Source organism: Scophthalmus maximus, chromosome 11, assembly GCF_022379125.1.
Source record: "Scophthalmus maximus strain ysfricsl-2021 chromosome 11, ASM2237912v1, whole genome shotgun sequence".
Lineage (NCBI taxonomy): Eukaryota > Metazoa > Chordata > Actinopteri > Pleuronectiformes > Scophthalmidae > Scophthalmus > Scophthalmus maximus.
Window position 1 is genome coordinate 20,422,672 of NC_061525.1, and position 22,756 is coordinate 20,445,427.

The 22,756-nt window shown below is 45.3% G+C and overlaps 2 protein-coding genes and 1 long non-coding RNA gene across 6 annotated transcripts in view; 2 read left to right on the forward strand and 1 right to left on the reverse strand.

Moving 5' to 3' along the window:
• Positions 1–2,018: 2,018 nt before the first annotated feature.
• On the reverse strand, positions 2,019–10,309 carry si:ch211-11n16.2 (zinc finger FYVE domain-containing protein 1). The gene is made up of 12 exons (XM_035622733.2): positions 9,824–10,309; positions 8,526–8,807; positions 7,886–8,108; positions 7,209–7,426; positions 7,001–7,107; positions 6,800–6,908; positions 6,596–6,693; positions 5,856–5,973; positions 5,515–5,685; positions 5,213–5,405; positions 5,026–5,124; positions 2,019–4,456 (listed from the first exon to the last, which is right to left on the reverse strand). The coding sequence occupies exons 1-12, from the start codon at positions 9,926–9,928 to the stop codon at positions 4,224–4,226; spliced, it is 1,956 nt and encodes a 651-aa protein (XP_035478626.1). The 5' UTR covers positions 9,929–10,309; the 3' UTR covers positions 2,019–4,223.
• LOC124850782 lies at positions 7,664–8,654 on the forward strand. The gene is made up of 3 exons (XR_007031687.1): positions 7,664–7,823; positions 7,924–8,012; positions 8,519–8,654. It is a non-coding gene; the product is annotated as an uncharacterized LOC124850782 (long non-coding RNA).
• A 46-nt stretch (positions 10,310–10,355) lies between the features above and the next one.
• The window catches only part of dpf1 (double PHD fingers 1), a 39,502-nt gene continuing 27,101 nt past the window's right edge, over positions 10,356–22,756 (forward strand). For 2 of the 4 annotated variants that reach the window (XR_004789791.2, XM_047335642.1), the window contains exon 1: positions 14,540–14,667. Coding sequence is in view for 3 of the 4 variants with exons in the window: in XM_047335642.1 (XP_047191598.1) it covers positions 14,555–14,667 (113 nt within the window). In the remaining variant the exon portion in view is untranslated. Of the gene's footprint in view, positions 10,615–14,539; positions 14,668–14,798; positions 15,083–22,756 lie in introns of those variants that run through there. The other 2 variants (XM_035622737.2, XM_035622736.2) reach the window with 2 other exon arrangements.

The window sequence follows — 22,756 nt, forward strand, 5'->3', positions numbered from 1 at the left end:
GGCTTCAGAGCGGCGCCATTGCTAACATGATATGGAGAAAGATGTCAATAGTCCAGTGCAACAAATTCCTACCTAGGTAAAATAGCGATAGAATGCAGAAGGGAAATCTGGGAAGGGGGCGAGTCAAGGATGGAGGAGCAAGGGGGTAGGAGAGGCTCCCAGCCTTTCTCTGGGCTCTACCATGAGAGACAATTGTCTGAAAGAATCAATTATAGGCCCGCTCCCAACCCATCGCCCCTGATTGATGAATAATTAAAGATGCTTAGTTGCAGGGCTCTATACCTTGCATAGATAACATAAGATTAACCACCAGGCCACCATTGAGGTAAGGTTATGTAGACACAATGTCTCTTACATGTAATCTGCCCTAAACTAGACCATGTTAACTTGTTAATAAAGGGCAGTAGCCCATCTAACGTAAGTTGACCACCATTATCAATTAAGTTAATCTTTATTTGAGACTCACAGGGGGGTCCATAGCAGTTATAAAAAATAAAAATCCTACGATATACAATACAAACCACAACATATTCAATATAAAACATGGTTCATGCGTAGGCGGATCACAAACTCTGGTTCTTTTGGACTTGTTTTTTCTTTAGGAACCCTTTAGTTTTCTAGTGGACTTTTATTTATTTTCCATTCCTTGTGTACCTCTGTTAAGTGACTTTTGTTATCCCCTTGTTTCTTGTATTTAGTTTTTTATTTCCTGTTTTACTTTGTAGCCCCTTTCCCCCGTGTTGCGTCACTTCCCTTCCCCGTGTCTCCTGCCCCCTGTGATTGTCTGCACCTGTTCCTCATGTGTTCTACCTGTGATCAATTAGCCCCGCCCACCTTGTGTGTGTTTAGTCTCTGTGCTCCCATTCGTCTGTGTCAGTATGTTTCCTGTCTGGTCTGGATTAGTCTCGTCTCCTGTTCTGTATATTCTTTAAGTTTTACCCTCGTGATCCCTCCTGCTTGTTTTGCGTTCCTGTTTTTTCATGGTTCAGGTTTTTTTTTTTTACTTTCAACTTTTTCTACCCTGAGTTTGAAAATGGTTTAAGACTGTAAGTCTGTTTTTATGTTGGACAATCATACAACCTTATTTTTGCACTTTGCATTTTGGTCCTGCTACTTGACAAGTGAAACTCAATATTGTAGTTTGCCGCTGAAAAGGGCTTTCAGGTCACAATTTTAGACTTTATTCTCAAATATTTCAACTCTATTCTCGACCTTTCAACTTTATTCTTGACATTTTGACTTATCGATCCACTATTTTACCCCTTTTAACACGATTATATTTGATCTCTGAGGTCCCCAAAACATGTCTTCTAAGTTTCCTTCTTAAAATACCCCTCAGGTCCCTCATACTCTGAAACATCTGAAGCCCTCTGAAGCCTTCTATCTCAGGCCTTCTCTTGGTGAGCTGTTTCTGTGTCTGTAGCTTTTATGTAAATGAGCTTCGGCTGGTTTCACCCCTCTCAGGAAGTGGATGTGGCCTAGTTTTTGTTTACACTGAGCGAACACAGACACTGTGTTCACGGCTTTCACCGGCGTTCTCTTGGGCACAATTTTTGTGAAAGTTGGAGCAAGAAAAAGCGAGAGAGGATGGACTTTTCTGTCGTTTGGGGGGTCCGTTAACACATATTGAGGGTAAAAAACATGAAAAGTAGTAATTTTCATAATAGGGGACCTTTAACAGTAGGTGGTCCCATGCAGAATTTACTATGGTGCAGCCACAATATTCATGTTCATCTAGCACCTCCCAGTGTCGATGGAAGGCATCACAACACAGACCTACACACCCTGGGTTTCTTGTAAGACTTGCAGCTACACCAGTTACCTTTTCCCAATCCCATAATTCAATGCACTGCGTTTTTGACAGCCGCAAATATGAGCGTACACTGTTGTTGTTGTTGTTGGGACAAAACGATGAGGTAATGATTATGTTGCATCTTAGTTACTTTGCAGAGATGACGAATGCGAATACAGCATGAATGGTATCGGTGAGAAGAAAAAAGCATTCGTCGCTACACACATCCCTTTGTCGTCTTTATTGATACAAAAAAAATCAGATTGTCAACTGCTGAATTTCACTGGAAAACCTCGTTACACTTGAATTGGTTATTTCTAGACAGAGAAAATCAACGCATCCAGTATTTTACACAGAAACAATTAGGGTATCAGTTGTACTTTACATTGCAGCTGATTTGACGTGAGTGTTCTTAAAAAATCAAAACAACTCAGTCTGTCCAGTAGAGTGCAGCTTTGTTTTTTAATTATATTCATAAATCTTTCAGAAGCATCAGAAAGGGAAAATCAAAATCAATGCAGGTATTTTCATACTGGAATGTCTATAACGTGATATGCTACAGATGTTATCCTGCTAACAATCTCACCATATCTGTAAGAGTTGGAGGAGCAAGGCTATTATAATAATATAATGATAAATTTCATTTATAGAGCACTTTTCATTGCTAAAAGCAATCTCAAAGTTTATTTATTCTATTTATTAAATCAAACTGCTCTGCAATTAGGCACAAATTATCTCATTGGTCTTTGTACATGATGTAGAAATCGCTCCCTGACAAAAACAAACCGTAGGGGCGAGAAAAAAATGGAAATCAAGATTCCCATGAAGGCACAAACTGCTGTAGCTCGTTTTTACACCTTGCGTCTTTTTCTGCCCCTGAGCAATGAGGACACAAGCAAAAGTTTTAACAAAAGGTCGGAACTCTTTCCGTAATTTTTCATATCCCTCTTTACCAGATTCAGCGAGATGGTTCGGGAGAAGATTATGAGGACAAAAATCAACGCAAGCTTAACTCTTTTGAAGGCGAACGAGAAACGATGCAAGTAGTTGTAGTGGTGATGACGGCTTGATAATCTTTGAAACAAAGTGCTTTTAAAAGTCCCATATAAAACGATAAGATCTCCCACTATTCCCCATACATCTCTTTTACTTGTTTTTCATCTATTTATTTTCAAATTTCAGAACAGGCAATCTGCTGCAGAGTTGTGCAAATGCAAATGAATGGAGAAAGGAAGACGACACTCGAGTGCACGTTAAGAGTTCAGGCGTTGATGTTAAATATCAACAGGGTTCCTACACCGTATGGAAAGGGATTGAATTTGATTTGGGTAATTTCCAGGTCAGGATAAGATTGTGAAAAAGAAAAGAAAAGAAAGGTTGGAAAAATACTTTAGTTTCCAGACTGAAGTCTAAACAGATTTTAGATCCGTCTCAATCTTTTCTAGTCTCGTGAATCACTTTCCCACGGTCAGCAATAAACGTCACCATAGCAACACACTCTCTGTAACTCCCACTGTCACTACTGTATCTACAGAGTTGTAGTTTGCATGTGACTATGACCGGCGGAAGGATAAGTAGTTCCTATCTACCGGGCGTTATTTAGATTATCTTGGTGATGGCTAGTTACTTTATTCTGTTGTTTCCCCTGTTGATGATAAAATACACATTCACCCCAAATTACTAAGTTTGAATATCAATCTTTTAATTTAAGAATCAGTCCCGAAACAGGTAATGTCAGAATTTGAAGTATAAATATTTCAATATTAATCCACATTTTCTGTGTATGAAGTGCAACATAACAGCTACAGTCAGAATGTGATATGTTAACATTTGTTTTTTTAAAGTAATGATATGTACCTATATTATAAAATTATATAAAATAACATGTAATATTCATTAATATAATAATATTTACAAAATAAACATCTAGCTGTTTGTGCTCCTATGTAAACTACAGTCTGAAAAATCGACCGAGCAGTCTGGAAAAAGTCTGGAATTTTGAAATTAAAAAATTGTGCAGGAACCCTGAATTAGAAAAGAAGCTGCATGTTTTCATTTTTCAAAACTACAGCCAGTCAGTTAAAAACACAAGTCAGCCAGATTTCCATTTGTCCAGTCCAGTCTGAGAGCAGGTCGACTGGGTCTGTGAGTGTGGACGAACCGGGTCTCGTAACTGACGCAGAGTTGAGATGGAAAGCAGATCCAAGGTCGGTTCTGAGAAGAGTCTGGAATCCAGGCGGTGATCGTTTTTAAGCATCTGAGCAGCTCAATATTTCCCCCACATATTAACAAGGCTGATTCCAGTTGTTGTCATTTCGTTCTGCAAAGCTAATCCCTCTCGATCCCTCGGAGCAGCAGTGCCAGGATTCACAGTGATGTTGTTTATCGACCAGATCAACTTTAAGAGATGTTTCTCCTGGTTGTACGAAAATCACAGGCTGTCCGTGCGGGCATGGCAGCGGTCACACACTCTGACTGGGTGGTCCCAGCCTCGGGAGGGCACAGCCCTCAGGTGTGTGGAGCAGGGGCCGCACACGCCCTGACCGCAGGCCCTGCAGTGGTGCTTGGACATGACTGGAGTGAAGGTTTTGGAGCACTGGTGACACTGGGTGATGTCATGGTCGGGCACCCAGTAGTCCGGTCGAGCCACGTCCTTCACAAAACCTGAGGGGAGTGGATGGAACGGTTGATAATTAGATTTGTATTGTGTAGCTTTAATTCTTGCCGGTGTACCATCAACTCAAAAGTTTGATGTCCACCATTTACTGTTCTCAGAAGAAATTTTGAGGGGTTGTTGCAAGATGGCTGTCGTTGCTATGTTCAGTCCTAGATTTATTTTGACTTAAATGGGCAGTAAGCGATTCTGGAGAAAGCTTGTTTCTCTCTTTGTTGTTGTTGTTGTGCTTTGACTTCTCTGGCCGGGCCACAAACCCGGGTCCTCTGTGTCTGAGTCCAACTGCACACAGTGTTGTGTGGTGCGGTCCGCACCACTGTCTATGTTTTCCATTTATGGAGCATGGCTGAGGCCAAAACCCGGAATTCTTTTTTCGACGCACACACAAAAGCGACATCTAACGGACGATGAGGAAATATTCACTGCTTTTTACAAAATGTATATTGCTTTAAAATGGACACATCTTACTGTTGAGAAGCCACTTGACCCAGAGATAACGTGCCACCAGCCGTAGAGCACGGACACAATGTGTGAAATGGTAAATTGCAGCTGCACTCACAGAGAGGGTAGTCCACCGCCGTGGTGACCATGTCCAGTGTGGACTGAGCCACCTCCGTCACCCTGCGAGCTATTAGACCACGAGGCTCCACCTTGCACACTAAAATAAAAAGGAGCAGTAAGACCTAAAAATTACTGTTTTATGCAGAAAATGCCTATTGCAGGTTCAGTGTCGGAGTGTGTCTCACCCTGACTGTTAGTGTCGGCCGGCCCTCCCTGGCGGTAGCAGGCCTTACACACCCTGACGGGCCCGTTACCCCAACCCCTCTCTGGCACCGGCATCCTGTGGCTGGAGCAGGGATGGCAGAAACCTTCCCCACAAGAACGACAGTGGTGCTTCCTCTCTGCCTCCTCAAACACCTTCTGACAGCCGTGACAGGCCTGAGGGGCGCGGGGAGGATAGGAGGACATGATTATATTATTAACGCGCTGAGTGAATAATTAATTATACAATATCAGGCAATCGTAGCTTCACTTCGTTCCAACTCACGGTGATCTCGATGTTGGGTCTCCAGTAGGGGGGCGCCACCTGGTCAGTGAGCCAGGCAGCGACAGCTTTGGTGGGGCCTGTGCTGTACTCCGACACCGACTGAATCATGTAGTTCATCCCATCCAGGACCCTCTGGGCGGCGTTCTGGTGGGTGGACATGAAGGTGTCCGACTGAAAGAGAGAGAGCGATGACGAAATGGTGCCGAGGATGAAAGGGGCAATGCAGACCCTGCGTGTGTTGTATATGGGCTACTTGACAAGAAATAACAAAAACATGAGGACATTTCCACCTTCAGGTCCATTTTTCTTAATTATTTGTGAAATATAGAAGGGGTACTCACGCCCTCCCAGACGTGCTTAACCTCGGATCGCACCACATTGCTCTCAGGGTCCTGGTTTCCCATCCAGTACTGTCGGCTGCGGTAGATGACGCCACAGCTTGCACACTCCAACACAAAGCTGAGGGGGGAGAGGGGGGACGGACAGTGTGTAAGATACACATGCAACTACATCTTCAGGTCTGTGCACCTGGCCCACACACACGTGTCTCATCCACCACTGTCAATCTATCAAACAGTTCACAAATGTACTGTTCCACCGCTCCCCAACAACTGATCTCAACAGAAAAAAATGAAAAAAATGGGGGGGAAAGGGGGATATTGGGTCCGGACATTTTCCAGAATTTGCCTTTCGCATATGACAAACGATTGTTTGAGTCAGAATGTTTTCCTGGAACATTCTGCGGTGTTTGGGTAGAGCATGCGGGAGGCAGGAAGAGTCGGAAAGCAGAGTTTTTTTGGGGCAACACGCCCAGTCCCAAGCTGTGAATCTCCCAGGGATTTTCCTGCTGTATTCTCAGATGGGCCGGGATTTTTTTTTACAAGGAGGTGAAAGCTGGCTGGAGAACTTCGTAGAAAAAAATGTCAGGAACAACATTTGTGGACATTATCGTTCTCTCATTCAGCCCCTTCGGAAAAGATTCAGGAAAATGTTCAGACTTCAGCGCATGTCTGAAAGCAGCTTGTCATATCACCCCTACCCTTGTGATCCCCTTTGTGTTTGCATGTGTGTGTTTACTCACCCTGACCAGGCATATTTGGCAAGCCCAAACCATTGGTTGTCAGAGGAAGCTGATGTCTTGGGCACAACAATCACCTCTCTGCCTCCTTCATAACATCTCTGGAGACACAACGAACACATTGTAACATATCTGAACTGTATAATGTCTTTTTCTTTTGGAACATATCATGTTAAGAATAATCATGTCCTTCTTGTCTCCTCTTACTTTACAGATGAGGACCTTGTTGTTGTACTGATGTGCGTACTGGCAGAGCCCATCTGCCACGTGAGGTACCCTGTCTCTCAGGTGGTTCATTCCATTTTTACAGCGAACGCTGGAGGCGAGAGTCATAGTCAGGTTTTGAAAATAAAATGACCTGAAACCAACAAAGAGATGCCTGTTCAAAAAATGTCAGCAAGGACTCACTTGCAGCTGAGGCAGACTGCAGAGCAGGTGAAGTACTCGTCTGGGAAGAAGGAGAACATGGGCATCTCGTCGGCGGACAGTTCCCCACAGAAACGCTCACTCAGGGCCTGGGGAAACAGCGAGTGCAGGTTTTTTTCCCCTCATCTTTCTCTTAAATTTCTCTATAGCTTCACTTTTTGTGCGGCACGAGTAACCGTCCACCACTTACTTCCAGCGCGTGAAACACTATCCCTGGCTGGCGGGGGGAGCGAGTGTGAGTGTTCCTCACTTGCTGCCTCGTGGCCTCGAGCAGGGTGTTGTAGTCTGTGGGAGGCGCGATGGTCTGGATGCCCACGTACTGGACCGAGCTGAAGGCGTCTGTGCCCAAGCCCAGGTCGTGAAAACGCTTCTTGAGCAGCGTGTCGGCATGGCCTACCACCTTGGACTCTGCGAGGGACATTTTAGGAACCACAGAGCCTTAAAATCAGTCATATAACTTCCTTTAAAAGTAACTCAAATCGATCGATCAAAGGCACTCGCACACACCCACTCCTGAGATTAAAGTTATCAAAGGCACAGTTGGTGGTGAATCCTCTAAGAATCCAGACTTCTTTCTTTGGGACTTTCTTCTCTCGTTCTCTTCTTTGGATTATACATAAACTGTGATGGACTTTGTATTTTGGCATGCTGAACTGCATTTAGATTAACGGTCTAAACTCAAGAACTGGACTCGGCATCCCTCCATTGTCTGCACTCTTACCTGAATGAAACTTTAGTGTCATGATCTGACAACCTGGATTGGTTGTTGCCACGCCTTTGGTTTGACAAGAACTGTAAAACTAAGGTGTGATTTTGTGATCTCGTACAGTGTTACGCACGCTTTTAGTACACATCCGTCTCCCTTACCATGACCCAACAACTGAGTGTGTGTTGTCTCTTGGAAGACCACGACAGCCGGCCCAAGAGAAGAGAGGGGTACGTCCAGGCCACAGCGGCTGGAGAGGGCACGGAGCTCCGGGGTGAAATGCTTCAGGTAGGCCCCAGAGGCGTTGCTCAGGAAGTGGAACATGTCGTTGTGGAGGCGTTCTGCCCGTGTACGGTAGATAACAATATCGGACACTGCCAACACCTTAAGGAGAGAAGAGTAGGTGTGGCTAAGACAGAGGTTTTGAGTACATGCTACACAATTCAGGTTACATAGAGCTATTTTGTCATCCAACTAAATTTACAGGGATATGTCCTCTCTTGAAACCAGCTGCTCCAAAAACAAGACACACTTTTGCACCAGTGTGTTGATACTGCCATCTGATGGCATTGGAGCAACACTTCACTGGGGCAGAAAACTGGGCATTATGAGGGGCTGAAGTGCAGTTAAGGATCTATTAGGAAATTACCTGTAAAAGTGTCGAAGTACAAAACCCACTTGGCAAAGGCTAAATGTATCAGCACAACTTTTCCCATTCAAACAGTTCACCAAGTGTGAACCGAACTGTACAGTGGATGATTTGCAGACTAACTTGTATTTGCAATTTACCACAGAAATTACCTTCAGCAGAAGCCGCATTCTCTGGTTCTGGTTGGCTGCTGCACCCAGCAGGCCCTCGGTGTCCAGGGCGACCAGGCCGAGGGTGGGGTCGTAGGCGGCCCACACTCCCACCGTGCAAGAGCTGGGGGACTTTGAGGTGTAGAACACACTCTCGCCACCGAACAGGATGTGGTTGAGGGTGTGGGACTTGCCGTCGCCTGTGTTGCCGAAGATGGAGAGGACCTTGACACCTGCGACCTCCCCGCACCCGAGTCTGTCCAAAAACTCTGACTCATCGCGGACCTGGAGGGAGAGGAGGGAGAACACACCAAGCAGGGCATGGATTGCTGTGCCGTCACAACATAATATCACTGGGTCCCCTACTCACTTCTCTGAATCAAGTCGAACCTTATTGAATTTTGGCTGACTTGTATTTTGAAGTGTGTTTAATAATGAGCAACTGGACTTGGATGTAGATCCTTGAAGATGCTCCACCTCTCATCTTACGCGCTTCTTTACTTCTAAGTTGTAGTGAAACTCAGGTATGTAACCTCAGTTGAGTGTGGACAGTGCTCCCAGGAAAACTACTTGAACCAATTAATCAATTGTGAAAATAGTTCGCAATCAATTTAATAGTCGGTTGCTAATCGATTAACTGTTGCAGCTATACTTGGATGACAACAAACCTTACCGGCAACAAAACTGCTTTTGCTGATGTTTTCCACAATGTGCTGCTGAGTCGTCAGCGCTCTTAGGACAAACACCCTGGACTATATTGACTGTTGAATAGATCCCAGGCTTACTTTACTTGGGTAATCTGTAAACTCATCATTATACAACAGCTGTAGCAACGGTCCAATGAGAGAGAGAGAGAGAGAGAGAGGGAGAGAGAGAGAGAGAGAGAGAGGGAGAGAGAGAGGGAGAGGGGGGGGGGGGCTCCCTGCGGTCAGCTGTGCTGCATGACTCACCAGGGATCTTCCCAGAGAGACTCCATTTGCTGCCTCACCATGTTTTGGTGTTTGTCTTTCGTCAGTAACCCTCGTTAGCCAAAACATGTCTCTGGACTTAACATGGCTACACAAATACTTATTACAGTAGAATAACAACAATATTCCCGCAGAGAAATATGTCACTTCACGCTTATTTTTATTCAGATGACAATGTTAGCTCAACTTTAGCTCGGCGTTTTGTAAGCTAGCTGGGTATGACACACACACACACACACACACACACACACACGTTGTGTTTCCTCGTCGCCTTAGCCTAGCGGCTAAGTTGTTAGCAACCGCTAGCGCGGTTTGACGTTTAGCTAACTTTACCTGCAGGTTTTCTTGTTCGTCCACCAACAGGAAGCTGCGGACGCCGTCCGGCGTCACAGAACCGATCGATAAACTCTCCATTTCCTTCATCAGTATGTCGGACATCGTTGCTCTGGTCACTTACGACATGTTTGCGACGGCGAGAGGCAGAAACGAAAGTTCAACATGATGATGGCTCTTCCAGTCTGTCTGTCAATCACAACAACAGCGCGTGTGCTCGCTGACGCTATGGGCGGAGCCAAGAGGGACGTGACGTATGACGCAAAAACGTGCCACCCAATTTGCTCGCACGTCACGTGATTCATTAGTACCCGGAAGTTCTTGGCGCGAAATTTCAGAATCCATTATTCATCGTGATAGAACTCCGTTTTTTGTAATTAGTAGTCAATAAATGTATCGATTTACAATATAGCAGACCGACATGCCTATGTAGTTACTCTATGTAGTTAGTCAATACGTTTTAAAAAAAAGTAACATTCAGTTATTTTATTTTATATTTCGCATGTTGATTTGTGCTCAGATGTGCTGATAATATACAATGTGATTATTTAAACGTCTTACCCTTAATAAGTGCAACACAGACGGTCCATTGACTCAATTCTGCTGCTACTCTAATACGCTGCTGCTAACTTCCGGGAACTATTGAGAGGCTCCTTGATCCCCCAATGCTGTGGCGGCGGGGAATGGTCCATTGGAGTGAATGGAGTTGTCGCTCTTCTCTCTCTCAACGGCTCTGGGTCGAGCCTACGGTGTTGCCCGATGCATCAGCACCACCGTGTGGCCAAAACAAGGTATAACGCACAACCCGACATTCAGCAAACTTTTAGAAATCATAGAATAAATCATGGATAAAAAAATTACACACGTAAAATGACTTGTGAATTATGTTGTAAGATTTTCAAAGCTTGAATTGATTGCGCGAGATGGGCAATGCATGTGCTCCACCGCAAAACAAAGCTTAAAATTTCATCTTTTTCAAAAAAAGCAACCAACTTATAATCACTGCAATAGTCACCGAATCTGTGTTTCCATTTCGAGTGACAGGGGGAATTTTATTGGAGCGCTGCTGCCGTGTTAGAGCTGCTTGCTAATGTTCATTAAATATTTGTTAGCACAGATCTATAAATATCACATGTCACTGAAAGGCTTCAGAGCGGCGCCACTGCTAACATGACATGGAGAAAGACATTCCAGCATTGCTGGTCTGACAGTCCCTCCTTCCTTCCCACATGGACAAATCAAAGAAATTCTTTGCAATAGTCCAGTGCAACAAATTCCTACCTATGTAAAATAAAAAGCGAGAGAAAGCAGAAGGGATGGGGTTAAAAAAGGAGAAATCCGTGAAGGGGGCGAGTCAAGGATGGAGGAGCAAGGGGGTTTGGAGAGGGTCCCAGCCTTTCTCTGGGCTCTACCATGAGAGACAATTTGTCTGAAAGAATCAATTATAGGCCCACTCCCAACCCATCGCCCCTGATTGATGAATAATTAAAGATGCTCAGTTGCAGGGCTCTATACTTTGCATAGATAACATAAGATTAACCACCAGGCCACCATTGAGGTAAGGTTATGTAGACACAATGTCTCTTACATGTAATCTGCCCTAAACTAGACCATGTTAACTTGTTAATAAAGGGCAGTAGCCCATCTAACGTAAGTTGACCACCATTATCAATTGAGTTAATCTTTATTTGAGACTCACAGGGGGGGTCCATAGCAGTTATAAAAAATAAAAATCCTACGATATACAATACAAACCACAACATATTCAATATAAAACATGGTTCATGCGTAGGCGGATCACATACTCTGGTTCTTTTGGACTTGTTTTTTCTTTAGGAACCCTTCAGTTTTCTAGTGGACTTTTATTTATTTTCCATTCCTTGTGTATCTCTGTTAAGTGACTTTTGTTATCCCCTTGTGTTTCTTGTATTTAGTTTTTTATTTCCTGTTTTACTTTGTAGCCCCTTTCCCCCGTGTTGCGTCACTTCCCTTCCCCGTGTCTCCTGCCCCCTGTGATTGTCTGCACCTGTTCCTCATGTGTTCCACCTGTGATCAATTAGCCCCGCCCACCTTGTGTGTGTTTAGTCTCTGTGCTCCCATTCGTCTGTGTCAGTATGTTTCCTGTCCGGTCTGGATTAGTCTCGTCTCCTGTTCTGTATATTCTTTAAGTTTTACCCTCGTGATCCCTCCTGCTTGTTTTGTGTTCCTGTTTTTTCATGGTTCAGGTTTTTCTTTTCTACTTATGGATACCCTGAGTTTGGATATTGTTTAAGACTGTGAGTCTGTTTTTATGTTGGACAATTAAACAACCTTCATTTTGCACTTTGCATTTTGGTCCTGCTCCTTGACACGTGACAAGTTAAACTTAATATTTTAGTTTGCCGCTGAAAACTGCTTTCGGGTCACAATTTTAGACTTCATTCTTGAAATAGTATTTCAGCTTAATCCTCGTCGTTGTACTTTATTCTTGCAGTATTTCAACTTTATTCTCGACATTTTGATTTTATCCTGAAATGCAAGATTAAATAAAACAACTTTTCCTCCTCATTTGTTTTCTTATGCCTGGCCCTAATGCTCTTCCGTGCAGGTCATATCTGGCCAATACCTCACTACATGTATTAACCTGTTGCCCTTCTGTGCACGTGCAAATAATGATGATGGTGATGATAATAACAACAATACTTATTTAAGATTTAAATGTGGGTTTCTCATTTAAATGAATTAACCATGAAGTGCATCCTGAACCTTAAGAGAACACGTAGAGAACCTTTAGAGAACATTTAGAGAACCTGTACAGAACCTTTAGAGAACCTTAAGAGAAACTAAAGGGAACCTGTACAGAACCTTTAGAGAACCTTAAGAGAACCTGTACAGAACCTTAAGAGAAACTAAAGAGAAACTAAAGAGAACCTGTACAGAACCTTTACAGAACCTGTAAAGAACCTTTACAGAACCTTAAGAGAAACTTAAGAGAACCTGTAGAGAACCTTTAGAGAAACTAAAGAGAATCTGTACAGAACCTTTAGAGAAACTAAAGAGAATCTGTACAGAACCTTTAGAGAAACTTAAGAGAGACTAGAGAACCTGTACAGAACCTTTAGATAACCTGTACAGAACCTTTACAGAACCTTAAGAGAAACTAAAGAGAACCTGTAAAGAACCTTTAGAGAACCTGTACAGAAACTAAAGATAACTTGTACAGAACCTTAAGAGACACTTAAGAGAACCTGTACAGAACCTTCAGAGAACCTTAAGAGAAACTAAAAAGAACTTTTACAGAACCTTAAGAGAAACTAAAGAGAACCTGTACAGAACCTCCAGAGAACCCTAAGAGAAACTAAAGAGAACCTGTACAGAACCTTTAGAGAACCTTAAGAGAAACTAAAGAGAACCTGTACAGAACCTTCAGAGAACCTTAAGAGAAACTTAAGAGAACCTGTACAGAACCTTCAGAGAACCTTAAGAGAAACTAAAGAGAACCTGTACAGAACCTTCAGAGAACCGTAAGAGAAACTAAAGAGAACCTGTACAGAACCTTTAGAGAACCTTAAGAGAAACTAAAGAGAACCTGTACAGAACCTTCAGAGAACCTTAAGAGAAACTAAAGAGAACCTGTATAGAACCTTTAGAGAACACTAAGAGAAACTAAAGAGAACCTGTACAGAACCTGTACAGAACCTTCAGAGAACCCTAAGAGAAACTAAAGATAACCTGTACAGAACCTTTAGAGAACCCTAAGAGAAACTAAAGAGAACCTGTACAGAACCTTCAGAGAACCCTAAGAGAAACTAAAGAGAACCTGTACAGAACCTTCAGAGAACCATAAGAGAAACTAAAGAGAACTTTTACAGAACCTTAAGAGAAACTAAAGAGAACCTGTACAGAACCTCCAGAGAACCCTAAGAGAAACTAAAGAGAACCTGTACAGAACCTTTAGAGAACCTTAAGAGAAACTAAAGAGAACCTGTACAGAACCTTCAGAGAACCTTAAGAGAAACTAAAGAGAACCTGTATAGAACCTTTAGAGAACACTAAGAGAAACTAAAGAGAACCTGTACAGAACCTTCAGAGAACCCTAAGAGAAACTAAAGATAACCTGTACAGAACCTTTAGAGAACCCTAAGAGAAACTAAAGAGAACCTGTACAGAACCTTCAGAGAACCTTAAGAGAAACTAAAGAGAACCTGTACAGAACCTTCAGAGAACCTAAAGAGAACATGTACAGAACCTTCAGAGAACCCTAAGAGAAACTAAAGAGAACCTGTACAGAACCTTCAGAGAACCCTAAAAGAAACTAAAGAGAACCTGTACAGAACCTTCAGACAACCCTAAGAGAAACTAAAGAGAACCTGTACAGAACCCCTTAGAGAACCTTAAGAGAACCCCCCAGCATATACCTAGACTGAATCCTCGCCCACCACCATCCACACATGGCAGCAGTGCACCGGAGAAGCAGCTTGACAGACAGTCCCGCAGTCCAACGTTGACACAAACTGTGGATGTCTCATTGTAAAGTCGGTTCTTGGGGGGGGGGGGATTCGCCCCTTAAACCAAGTCCGAGGCGGGCCCACTGTGGTCCACTCGAGCCGCTGTCCCCGCCGGTACTTGTAGTGCCCGCCTCCCCGGCATGTTCCATGTTGACATGCGTAAAAGACTACACTTCCCCCCCAGAGCTGTCGCGGAGCGCTTCCGCCTCCCATTGGCTGCCCGCTCCAGCCGCAGCCCCAGAGAATGAATGAAATTGAAATAGCTGCTACATTACATGTACAATACCGGGCTCTGCGGTGTTGCATTCTATCACACTATATCAAAATGGCCACAGCGGTGCAGAACCCCCTCAAATCGTGAGTACAGCACGTTTCCTCAGCGCTTCTTTTGTGTGCGTGTGTGTGTGTGTGAGAGAGAGAGAGAGAGAGTGTGTTTGCGTGTTTGCGTGTGTGTGTGTGTGTGTGTGTGTGTGTGTATTTGTGCATGCTGCTGTCAGCGCAAATGTAAGACCCTCGGAATCCCAGATAATAATCGGCAAGATGAGCAACACATCTGTATGCACACAATGCATGCGGCAGAGATGGAGATAATGTCAGGGGATGAGGATTCAGCTCTGGAGAAAAGTTCTATTTAAAGGCGACGGGGGGCTGGTTGTGTTTTCTTTCTTTCTGGAGGGTGAGCATGGAAGGGGATGGTTGTGCGCTCCGATGCTATTCGTGTTTCCCTGAGCCGACAGCCGCGTGTGTGCAGGGATATGGAGGAATGCTGGAGGTAGGAGGGTTTATGTTTTGGGGGGGGGGGGGGGGGGGGGGGGGGGGGGGGTTTGGGTGACCCGGTATGTCCCTGTAGCCGGTGCAGCCAGACAAGATCACGGTCACAGCCAGGCTGGAGGAGCCAGGCAGGCAGGCAGGCAGGCAGGCAGGCAGGCAGGGACACATCACGGAGCTCGGTCGTTCCAGAATGTGGCTGCACGGTAAACAGGTAGAGCTGCAGCGTCACCTTTACTACCGGACCTCACGGATGCATATATAGATATATATATCTATATATGTATAGATATATATAGGTGTGAGGCTTCTACTCCCCGAGACTTGCGTGTGCAGGATTTTCCTCAGCGCCTCAAATAAATAGCAGCGGACAATTATTCTCCAAGAGGGGGTCTATTAACGGAAGGGTTCCCCGTGAAGTTTATTCCTTGGGATGATCCTCTTTGTGCGGTTTTTCTTTTTTTGGGATGGGGATGGGGGGGGGGGGGGCTGCTCTTATTTCTGAGACTGGTTTCAGCGGAATGCAGACGCCTGCTGCCCTCCTCCTGGGCTCGCGGCCAAAGAGGTGGCTGCTGTCTAGCCGTGGAAAAATAAATCAAAATTATAATAATAATCACAATAGCTCCAGTATTAAACAGGCAACTGCAGGAGAGTTTGGGAAACAATTCGGGCTCAGGCAGTTTGAAACAAAGAAAAGTCACAAGGCCTGTGTGTGTGTGTGTGTGTGTGTGTGTGTGTGTGGCACAAATGATGCTGTGCAGGTATCACCTGAGCAGGGATGTGGGAGCTGTCTGTCTGTCTGTCTGTCTGTCTGTCTGTCTGTCTGTCTGTCTGTCTGTCTATCTGTCTGTCTGTCTGAGATGCAGACACATGCAGGCGACGTTTCCTGCAGTTCCATGAACGGCTGCCCTGTATACATGCCTGCTGTGACCAGCACTTGACAGGATGGAGGATTTGCAATGTTGGCAACCTCACTGGGCAACTGTGTGCTTTGCCCTGATTGGCTGTGAAGGCATTTTTAAGGATTTGGCCCAACATAATCGTAACAAAGGCCTCAATAATAATAAGTGAAAGATTGTCATTTTAAAGATTAAATTAACAGCTGCAATATTGGACCCTCAGAGTTCAGAGCATCCTCTCCTCTCCACTCCCCCACCTCCAATTTCTCTTCCTCCTGTTCCTCCTCCTCTTCTCCCTCCTCCTCCTCCTCCATGGGATGCTCAACCAAGCAGAGCCCAAGTGTGGTCTGATTGCTCCCGGGGGCCCTCAGTGGCACCATGTCAGAGGATTAAATTGACTGATTTCCATGGAATTTATACCAGGACAGTTTGAGCGAAGAAGAGGAGGTTGTGGTGGCAGCGAGGAAGAGACTATAGAAGATGGGGGGATGGGGGGTGGGGGGGTGGGGGAGGTGGGAGTGGAAACTTGTTTATAAAAATAAGAAAAATTGAACTAGTACCCAGTTTTCAATCGTGGTCTTTGATTGATTTCAAGTGCTTCGAAATTTAGACAAAAGCGGGCAGAGAAAAAGAAAGACCCACAACAAGTTGTCAGCCAGTTGGAATCCATTCAGGGATGCTGACGTTCTCTTCCACTGCACCAGCATTTGACTCCATTAAAGATGGATGTATTTATCACACAAGGCCACAGGAATCAACACAACTGCATGAACGCCAACGTTACGGCGAATGGTTTTAACTCCCATCCAGTTGCCACACTGCGGTTGGCTTTTAAATGAGCCCTGGTAATGAGCATCTGTCTAAACTTGCTGTTAGAGACTTACACATATTTGGGGGGGCCCATCCAGTGAAGTGGGCAGAAACTACTGGCAATATCTTGGCCCAACGTTGGCCCCAATGTGGATGGCCGGTACTAACGGCGGATAAAATGTCTGTTGTGTCCTTAAGTGTCCTCAGACCTTGTTGAATATCTGCAGTAAATTATAACAAATTCATCAGATGTAAAACCAGCGAGAAGCATTTGAAAATTGTTGCCCATCGCCCTGCTGTGTGTGCGTGGGACTTGCAGTATGTGTGTGTGTGTGTGTGTGTGTGTGTGTGTTTGTGCATTTGTGTGCTGAGGCAAATCAGTGGAGGAGCGAGCAGCTATCCCCAATCTACTGGGCCTTTCCTTATCCCGTCCCTCACTCTGTCCATCTCTCTGCTGGATTAGAGACTCCTTTAATCCTCCTCTCCTTCTCCTCTGCTTCTCCCTCTCTCCATCTCTCCCTCTCTGTCCTCCCATCACCCCTGCCTCCCCGTCTCCAACGTTGCCTCCCTCTGCCTCCATCACCATCTTTCTCCATCCATCACTGTGTTTTCGGCATCTCCCTTTTGTTCAGCCATTTCCTCTCTCTCTCGTTCTCTCTTTCCCCATTTTCCTTCTTTATTTTTGGGTGTTCAGCCATCTGAGCCCTCCCATGTCACCTACCCTCAACTCCCCTCACATCACTTCTTTACATTGTGAATCAAAGCATGTAACTACTTGAATATTCAGCAAAATAAAGAAATTCTCTATGCATTTTGTCCGATCCCTTTAAATCTAGTGGGGAAGCTTACAACAGTTCCTTTGGAGGGATTTACTGTGTAGCTTTGGATTATCTACTGTCATCAAGTGCTTTTCACTCCACTGCCTATACACAATTATACAATTTTTCCAATGTCTGGCATCACAAAGTGTTGTTTTATATACATAAAGGCGATATGGAGATCCTGCCTCCAAACGGTTGTGTTCGTTTCTGATGAGATGGATGACGCAATCCGAGATATTTTCGGAAACAAAGTGCAATTAAATTAAATTGACGGTTTCAAATCTCACATTATTACAATTCATTTAAAAGACGCAGGTGGTGGAATTAGTCACTGTGGGCGTAGACCTGTGATATATTACTTCTTTGTGCTGGTTGGAGGGGGGAGACGTAGATAAGCGCGTGCTGTGGTACTGGCAGCGGCTGTGGCCCTATGTGATATTATTCCTGCCCTGCCTGACTGAGCCGAGCTAAATGAGGTCCACGTAATAACTGGCTCTGTGTGCAAACAGCCCCGCGCCACAGCCCGAGCATCCATTTCTAGATCTTTCTCTTTCTCTTTCAGTCTCTCCCCTCTCATTCCCTCACTTGCTCATTTGTGCGGTATCACCTGCGTGGATGGGGACTCGCAGACACACATTATACACACAAGGGGGGGAACGCACACACACACACACACACACACACACACACACACACACACACACACACCCCGTTGCAGCCTCTTATTCCCTCTTCTTAATTCGTGGGAGTGGGCCTGAGGTCTAAGGGTATTTCTTTTTCTGGCTTATTCCTTTCATCATCCCCTTATTTAGACTTTCTATCTGTTTTACTTTGTCTTTTTTTTTTTTTTTTTTTACAAGACAACAGTATCAGAGACCGAGAGAGGGAAAGAGAGAGACAAAGATAAGTATTTTTAGCTCTATGACCTATTTCTCCAGTGCTACCTAACTGACTGACAGTCGGCCCCACCGCTTTGGGACCTTCGCATGATTTCCAGCCAGGAAAGAAATTTGGAATTTGTAGTTCTACCGGGGCTTGAACCTGTAGTCCTAGTGTAAAATGTGGGAGAAGCAGAGAATGAGTCAACCCTCTCCTCTCCTCTCTCAGCATCATTTCTCCTCTCTTGTCATTCCCCATTTGTATTATTCCCAGTGTCTGTGCGTGTCCAGTGGATCCCTATCAGGAGTTGTCGAGGGTGGAGTCAACACAAACCAATGGCTGCTCCCCTCTGCAGCACTTTAATAAGAATGCAGACTGGGGTGGGGGGGCTAAGAAAACACACACTTGTACATGCATGCACATGCATGCACATGCACGCACGCACGCACACACACACACACCCACACCCAGATACAGAGGTAGGGAATCCATCGCCGTAATAAGAGGCCAAGTGCAGTGGTGATAAATCTCACCTGAAGGAGCTGTTCCGAGGCAGATTGCCTTACCCTGATGTACTGCCCTCAATACACACTGCAGCTATAGCTACAGGCTATGTGCACCCACACATATATAGACCAGGACTGAATGCACACACACACACAAAACACAAATACTCAGCATGCATAAATAGGTATGTGAGTATGCATGAGTAATGGCTAGTTTGCAAGCATTTGTATAGACAGCAGCACAAATGGGAAGCATGCAGGCAAACATGCACAGAGAGGCCCTGGGATTCACCGTTTTATGGTGAACTCCCAAGATAACCACACCCAGTGGACCACATGAGAGGTGCACACAGGAAATGACACGTAACTCCTCGTTAAAATCACACACACAGACATGATTTGTGGCAGGACTCTGCCTCTGTTTGCCTCTGTCTCCGTCGTATCTCTCGTCACGTTCACATAGACAAACGGTCAGTTGCAGACACGCGTGCGCGCACACACACTCACGCACACAGATGCACGGATGCAGTGCTGTGACAGCGATTCGAGGAAACTGACATTTCCCAGCTGGTAGTGTGGCAGACGTCCACTCCTGCACCGACACCGCCACACACAGTCCTGTCCGTCCATCTGTCTGTCTGTCACTGTCAAACCGAGTGTGGGGCCTCCTTGTCTTTTCTGACTGACATGCCCTCTGTCCCCTGTAACACACACAAACACACACACACACACACACACACACACACGCACGCGCTCACAAACACGCTCACAAACACAAAGAAACCTGTTTTCATTAGCTGACATCAGAGCATACAAACATATATATATATATATATATATATATATATATATATATACACACACACATATATAATTCCACTGCAGCCTTGCAATCTTCAGATGAACAGGAAAACACACACACACACACACACACACACACACACACACACACACACACACACACACACACAAAAAAGACAAATCATTTCACTGAGAGAGAGAGGGATGAAGGGAGGGAGGGAGAGAGAGAAGCGATGTGGAGAAGAAATTGAATTGAGGGTGGATGGGGATGGGGTGGGTGGGTGGGGGTGGAGGGGCGAGAGGGAGGAGGAGGGGTGAATTGGTAAGGGTGATATTGCATAGTTTAATCTGTTGAGTTCAGCCATGGAAGGGCTGCGGTGGGGGAGGGGAGGAACAGTACAGTAGTAGGCCGCTTGATATTAGTTCTCCACTGTGCACACACAGACAAAGCTCCGTAGGCCAGACAACACTATAGTGTGTGTGTGTGTGTGTGTGTGTGTGTGTGTGTGTGTGTGTGTGTGTGTGTGTGTGTGTGAGTAACTGCACAGATGGACAATGGTGGATGAGGCAGGTGTGTGGTCCAGGTTGCACAGACTGGAAGATGGAGGCACAAGTGTTTTACAGGCTTAAAACTACCCCCCTGCCTACACACACACACACACACACACACACACACACACACACACACACACACGTCTGCACTCAGCCCTCATGAATCTTGTACTTCCTTTCCTTCCAGTTTAACTACCTCACTTCACACAGTTGGAAACCGCCACTGGAATAAAATCCTTCGCCGGCAATGACCACATCATTGCCCCCCCCTCCTGTTTTCCAATGACGTGATTCCACCTCTAGGGGGAGCCCTTTGTTTCTCTATTAGGTGAATATCCAGCTAATTGTTTTGGTTAATTGCGCCATAGCCCTTTTAACTGCCGCCGGCACTGTGTGTGTGTGTGTATTGTGTGTGAGTGTGTGTTTTAGCAGAGAGTGAACACAGCAGTGGACTGTGACTCAGTATTTGCCGGAGCGGACTGCCTCTGCATACGGGACCTGAAGGATCACCCAGAGATTCAGACAATAGCTTAGCCAGGGTGGGCCCGGCGGGGCAGCTGTGCTTTTCAGGAAAGGCTGTACGTCAACTGCCTATGAGGAGCACGAGTGTGTTTATTTGTGCGTGAGTGTGTATGTGTGTTTGTACACACCAGTTTCTTTGGTGTTTTCATGGAGGCCTCTCCCTCCCTGCTGTTTGCTTAGCGCAGGCTGAGGCAGACAGCTCAGTGTGGGCTTAGGAATCACAGACACGCACAAACTACAAGCTCCACACTCCTATTCCTTTTCCTCATCTAATCATGATTTGATTTAGTGTGTGTGTGTGTGTGTGTGTGTGTGTGTGTGTGTGTGTGTGTGTGTGTGCGCGCATGTCTGGTTAGAGGTTCATAATATATGTATGGAACTCTTGCATATTTGTGTACTTCCTCTCTGCTGTGTTTCTTTACAGTATGTGCATTTGTCTTCACGAGCATACACTTCTGTGTGTGTGTGTGTGTGCGTGCGTGTGCGTGTGTGTGCGCGCGCTCATGCAGGCACGTGTATATGTGCCCTTCCCGTGTTTTTTTGTGCCCTTGCACAGTTGCAGGCCCGTGTGATTGTCATTTCTGTCATGTCTGCCTGGACGTTTTTGGTAGTCGGCTCCAGTTTGGTGGAGAGCTGGCTCTCCGCCAGCTAATTACCAGTCTTTTTTTCGTTGCGCTTGTGAGTCAGTGCACATGGATTATAGTCCAAACTATATAGCTGGAGCAAACCTGAAAATAGAAATAAATGTGGAAAACATTACCGAAATGAAAATGAATGGAATTGTAAAAAATACTTTTCAAGCTGAATGAGAGGCACGTTCTCACAGTGTGGGTTGGCGCGGCGGAAGGTTTTGGCTTTTCCTTCGTTGGCCGTGTGGTTTGTTGTTTTGGCATTTAGGTTTCTCTCTCTCTTTCTCTCTGTCTCTCTCTCGCTCTCTCTCTGTCTCTCTGTCTGTGTTTTCAGCAACCTGCTTGGTTGGACCACAAACCACAGAGCGGTGCAGCTGTGAGAGTTTCCCCCTCCACAGGGAGGAAAATCCTTTATTTTACACACACACACACCGTGCGCGCACAGACACACACACACACACACACACTCACACACACACACACACACACACACACACACACACACACACACACACACACACACACATTTATAGATTTATTTATACATAGTGTAAAACACTTTGAGTGGTCATTCACTAGCAAGGAACACAACACAACAATATGAAATGTGAAGGTTTTAATGGAAGCAGATGTTGAAGGAAGGTGGATGAATGATGAGTGAAGGGGATTCAGGCGAAGGTGTGTCTGATATAGGTTGGACATGGAGAGGAAGCACCAGAAACCGGGGGCGGGAGTGTGAGGGATTCCGTCTCCTGCATCGTCCCATGCATCGTCCCATGCATCGTCCCATGGCCGAGCTGGTTACTGGTCCCCGATGCAAGAGGGATGCACTGAACAGAAAGAAGAAGGGATGAAGGGATGGGGTATAGGGACGAGGGAAGGAGGGAAGAGAGGATGAAGGGATGAGGCAGAAGGGTGAAGAGATGAAGGAAAGGGTGGGTGGAGAAATCTGAGCGTGATGGGTCGACCAGGTGTATTAGAGGCGTGGTCCTGCTCCCACACCCAAGTTAACTTGTTTGTAAAATGTTTTAACATGACCGACCGTGAAGAAACGCGTAGCCATGCCTCTGCTTAAAGTGGAATTTGTACGTAGCAATATACACTGTGTTCATTTGTGAGCTTTAGAGGTGCCAGTAGACGGATTTGCTGTAAGCCAAGCAAACCGTCACCTGCCCGTGAGTTCGCTGCATATGCACCGGGGCATCTTCTCGTGTACAACTCGTGCCACGAAAGCGAATAAATATAATCCCCTTCAAAAT

Excerpts from the sequence above, each read along its gene's own strand:
- si:ch211-11n16.2 (XM_035622733.2), bottom strand. The coding sequence starts at position 9,928 with ATGTCCGACATACTGATGAAGGAAATGGAGAGTTTATCGATCGGTTCT. Across the intron at positions 7,108-7,208 it reads TAGTGTTTCACGCGCTGGAA|GCCCTGAGTGAGCGTTTCTG; the intron begins GTAAGTGGTGGA and ends CTGTTTCCCCAG. Across the intron at positions 4,457-5,025 it reads GGCGGTGGACTACCCTCTCT|GTTTTGTGAAGGACGTGGCT; the intron begins GTGAGTGCAGCT and ends CACTCCCCTCAG.